Source organism: Anarrhichthys ocellatus, unplaced genomic scaffold (genome assembly GCF_004355925.1).
Source record: "Anarrhichthys ocellatus isolate YVR2014 unplaced genomic scaffold, GSC_Weel_1.0 scaffold2228, whole genome shotgun sequence".
In the NCBI taxonomy this organism is placed as follows: Eukaryota; Metazoa; Chordata; class Actinopteri; order Perciformes; family Anarhichadidae; genus Anarrhichthys; species Anarrhichthys ocellatus.
In genome coordinates this window covers 2798-8215 of record NW_022282202.1, presented here as the reverse complement: position 1 = coordinate 8215, position 5418 = coordinate 2798, and the positions used below count along the sequence as shown (strand labels likewise).

General features: G+C 43.2%; 1 protein-coding gene across 1 annotated transcript; it reads left to right on the top strand.

Moving 5' to 3' along the window:
• The first annotated feature begins 306 nt into the window (after positions 1-306).
• LOC116378213 (E3 SUMO-protein ligase PIAS2-like) lies at positions 307-5412 on the top strand. The gene is made up of 5 exons (XM_031840046.1): positions 307-624; positions 1525-1705; positions 2978-3114; positions 3201-3238; positions 4872-5412. Exons 1-5 carry the CDS (start codon positions 567-569, stop codon positions 5088-5090), a joined length of 633 nt encoding a protein of 210 aa, XP_031695906.1. The 5' UTR covers positions 307-566; the 3' UTR covers positions 5091-5412.
• Positions 5413-5418: the final 6 nt, after the last annotated feature.

Genomic DNA, 5418 nt, shown 5'->3' with positions numbered 1-5418 from the left:
TATGTATATGTTTATATATATGTGTATGTATATGTTTATATATATGTGTATGTATATGTTTATATATATGTTTATATATATGTGTATGTATATGTGTATATATATGTGTATGTATATGTGTATATATATGTGTATGTTTGTGTATATGTATATGTATATGTATGTGTATATGTGTATATGTGTATATGTATATGTGTATATGTATGTGTGTATATGTATATGTGTATATATGTGTATATATGTATATGTGTGTATATGTATATGTGTATATGTGTATATGTATATGTGTATATATGTATATGTATATATGTATATGTATGTAACCCACTTGGAGATTGCTCATCCTCATGCATATTTAAATCCACAGAACTTGAAGTCTGTAATCGCTCGTGGTCATGAGAGCTTTGGGACCTGAGAACAGGTTCATGGATCAGGAGCTGAGGAACCTACAATGATCACATTTCATTTAAGTGTTTTGTTCTCTGTTCAGTTTGTTCTTGGAGATCCTGAACGACTGCTCCGATGTGGATGAAATCAAGTTCCAGGAGGACGGAACCTGGTGTCCCATGAGACCAAAGAAAGAGGCCGTCAAAGTCCCCTCGCAGTCGCTTCCAAAGATTGAGAGTAAGTACATCATGTTGCCCTGGCAAGATGTGAATTGGTCCTACCAACCAGCGGTAGAAGGTGTAGACGGTATAGATGAACAATATGAATTCTGACGATACCGTGCTGACCGGTAGAGCCAGCAATGACAGTTGACATTTACACGGGTGTGCCGCAGCGTAATAGTTTTACGTCTGCACACAGTGACACAGGCGGATATGTCACAGCCACATATCACATGTTGGTGAGCGAAGAAGAACTAAACTAACCCAAATTAACTGCAAAGGGAGATACTTTAAAAACATTTGAAACAACCAACTTAATCAGCCGGCCCGTCTGCCAACAGCGCACAACGGCTAACAGGTTACGTCGACTTACACGGTGCGTTCAAGCTCTACTCCAGTAAACATGGGTACGGGGCGAAGGTAAGTACAAACTATCATGATGTGTTCAGAAGTAAACTGGAATAAATACAGTCATTCTCATTTTCTTTACAGCGATATGAAATGGATATTAGAGAAGGAATCATGAGCTGTTTCACTTCCTGACTCTAAGCAGCTTATAATACAGCATTGAAACTACTAATGCCAAGTATTTAAGTATAAGATACAACATTTAGATGGTTTGGTATGGTTGACATTAGACCATGCAGTCATACGAGTGCTCTTCCCCTTTAGAATCTATACCACTATTGACAGTTTAGAGAAAATGAATATACTGTGACATATGCCGTTACTGACTGTGCTTCAAAACTATACTGTGATGCAGATTTTGGGCCATAGCTCCCAGCCCTACTGCCAACAAGTACTGGGTGTGTTTATTAAAGCCTGACACGTCTTCCTCTTGTCCAAAAAAGCCAACACACGAGTGAGGCAAACTGTCGCACCGGGTGACATGTTCCTTTTTATCTTCCGGCCTCAGCTCCTCTACGCCAGTCGTCAGCGGCGCCCCATTCTACTGAGCCCAGCACCGCCAAGAAGGCCGACGTGATCGATCTGACCCTGGAAAGCTCCTCGTCGTCCTCTGACGAAGAGGACTCGGACCCTCCGCTGAAGAAACGCTGCGTTTACATTTGCAAGAATGAGGAGATGCACGCGAAGGGGTGAGTGGGCCTCTCTGGAGAACACGTGTACCAAACGTGTTCCTAACAACAACACTTGTCAAGTTATAATTTCATCTCCATGTGTCGGTCACATGTGTCTGTGTTTTCCATTACCGTTACCTTCCAGTGAAATATGTGAGAACACTGCACATGAGACATTCAGGGGCTAATTCACAAAGAAGGGATTGCGGCTGCTGATCGCACCATGAATGAACCGCTGTCTTTTCCCGTCTCAAGGTCCAATTCGCGATTGAAGTAGAAATGCACCTGAGGACATTAATAAGTTATTTGTGAGGGTGAGAGCAGCAATGCCTCCGGTTCTGCAGAGTGAAGACAATGCCGAAGGTTCTTAAAGCTGCATTCTCTCTAGTGTCCACCAGGGGGCGACTCCTCTGGTTGTATAGAAGTCTATGAGAAAATGACTCTACTTCTCTCTTGATTTATTACCTCAGTAAACATTGTAAACATGAGTTTATGGTCTCAATCTCTAGTTTCAAGTCTTCTTCTTCAATACAGCATGATGTTCATTTAGTACATTATGTTCCATTTAGAGTCACACAGACCATAAAGCAGGGGATGCTTTAGGGTGATAGACACAGTGATTGACAGTATACGGCGTCTCTACGTCACTAATCCCGATTCCAGATATGGTAACCTCTGTTCATTGGTTACAAAAACAAACAAGATGGCCACGAGAGATCACCAAACTCGAGGCTTCAAAACGTCAGTCCACAAACCAATGGGCTACGTCGCGATGACTACGTCCACTTCTTCTGTGTGAGAGTCAGGTTTTTGAGTTTACTAAATATCTGCAGCCGTGCCACCGCAGCACAGACGATAAGTGCATCTCCCCATTAAGAGAGAAGCTGTTCACATGTAGGGGAGCTTTATACATTTATTTTGTTCATGACACAGCTGATTGCATCCCAAAATCAATGAATTTGAGCAGACACCAATTATAAATGCGCAATAGTTACAACTCTGTGAAGACGTTAATAATGTCGCTGTAACTGCGTGTGGCCATTAGCGCTGATCTTTGTGAATTTGCAAAAAAATCGGCCAATTTTGCACCAATTGTATGCATATCGCCTAATTTAAATACGTGCAAATACAGTTAGGGATGCATTCCACTCTTTGCGAGTTCCTTGTTGTCTTGTTTGCACAGGTTTAGCAGCCGCACACTCCTATTGTGTATTGGCCCCCTCAGTGTTAGGCCCCCTCAGTGTTTAACGCTTGCTGTTTCCTGGAATGACGAGACTCTTCTTCTCCCAGAGTGCTGACCTACCAGCCCACGGTGCGCGTGCCCAACGTCCAGGCCCTGGACCCGTCGTATCTGACCTCCACGCTCGCCGACTATGCGGTCCCCTTCCACCCGTCCACCCTGGCCAGCATCCCGACAGACATGCAGAGTGAGTCAGCGTGAGAGCGGACTGTAAGCGCTGGCTGTAACTATGCGGCACTGTTTAATGATCTGTTTTCTGTTTTTTACCTCTAGGTCTGGATTTGTTTTCCTTAATTCAAGCAGATCCTCAGGTATGTTTGATCGCTGCACTATGCATGATGTCTCATGGTTAAACCAGGACTCACAGCACGGAAGAGCCTCCGACTGCTGCTTAGACACTGTAGGCTCACCGTGTTTGATGAATTTGTTTCTTAGTGAGGGACGGCAAATGGAAATTTGAAACTTCAAAGATTAAGGGATTTGCTTATAGAGACACTGCCCCAAAAAATATTTATTCAAAATTGAAAGAACATTTAAAAGAAGGAAAATAATGTTTATTTTATAAAAAAAAGAAGAAATAAAAAACCTTTGAGGTAGAGTTCTTGCGCTATGGATCTGTTTTTCTACGACTCAGTCCTCATTGTTATATGTATGTATTGTTATATGTATGTTATATCCATGTATGTTGAAAATCTATTCGGAAATCAAACAAATAAAATCCCAAATCTGAAAAGCTCATGTACAAAAGAATATACAAATCAAATGTAACATAATAGGAATATAAATGGAGTCAGAAGTTACATGTGAATCTAAGATGGTAGGAAACAGTGGTCCCATCATGAATAGAGACCTCCCCCCACAGACTCCTCAAACAATGACGTTGCTGCTGTATTCACGCCTAGTTGACGTTATTTTGAACGTTGATGGATCAGCTACAATGTTAGCAAAGCCTAGCTCTGATCGATCCAAACTCCATTCAGAAAACAAGCATTTGATAAATTGTTGGCTTGAAGTCTTGCAGACAAAGCACGAATTCAGACTTAAACAAATCGGCATCATGGTGTTGGTGCATTAAACCAGATCAATTCGGCCGATGATTGACCTTCTAGATTCGGTGGAAACCGCTCGTTGAATGCGCCTTCGGATGATGTTATGAACCCTGGCAGGATGGCGGTTGGTTTGATGTATCTGGGACGTTCACAACATGCACAAAGCAGCAATAGTGTTTGTTTTCTTGGCCATGGTTGATAGAATGTTGTTCGTAGCTACCTGCAGGTAACCTAGAAATTCCACATCAGAATATCCTGATGTTGTCTGAGTGACACTCTGAAGGTGCGTTCACACCAAAGGCGGCGTTAATCACGACATTCGCGCCGTGTTCACTCGCCGGGGACCATTTGTAGTCATTTGCGTAATGCACCGGAGGGGGGCGTGGCTTATCGCCCTGGAAGCCGTTAGACTGTCCACCATTTATTTCCGCCATCAACCGTGGAAAAAAATAACCTCCATTTCTGCCGAGTACGTGTTGTGGAAGTCCCAGATATCCCGGGAAACGAAACGCCGTCATGTCTGGTTCATAACAGTCCGAAGGAGCTCCGTGTACTTCATCGAGGTGTGTTCACTGTGTCTAGCAAGTCACAGGTCGCTGTTTACTACAGCTGTATGAACACAAAATAAACTGATTTAACTGCAATAAACGGACAAAAAGGGACTCCGAAATAACTACGTAATGATGCCGATTTGTAAAACGTCTGAATTCATGTTTTGTTAGTTCTCTCCACAAGACGACAAGATAATAACTTTTGAAATACTTGTCTTCTCAATGGAGCTCAGATCGGTCAGTGCTAGGCTATGCTAACATTGTAATATTATAATATATAAACGTTGTACAATAGTTCACACGTACTAAAGGGTTCTGACTGTAACTTGTTTTTGCCCGCTCAGCATTACCGGCCACAGATGTTCCTGGACAACCTGACGAGCAGCATGCAAAGTGCGGCTGCGGCCAGCACCAGCTCGGCCCTGGTCTCCTCCTCCAGCAGCCACTACGACACCAGCGCCCACGCTGCCGGCTCCATCCACGAGACCCGGGTCATCACGGGGGTAGGGGGAGCCGGAGGGGGAACGGACAGCGGCATATCGGATATTATTTCACTAGACTGAGCCGCGTCTCACTGGACCTCTCCGGGCCTGTTTCTGTGGCCTTTTTAGTGCGGACTACGTGTACATGACATGATTTTTTTTACCTAGAAGCACTCAAATTGGTATACATGAGCACTTTGATGGCCTGAACATTTTCACGATGTTAAAAACTGTATCCAGGTATGTTCTCTTAACGTCAGCATTTGGAATACATTCTTGTGTGCTGTCGTACGTACACTACTTTAATCACAGTAGATCAAACCAATGATTGATTCTGTCTTTTAGTCCAATATTCCTGGTGATTTAGCCTTGGTTTAGTCCGATGGTATTTTAGCCTTGGTTTAGTCCG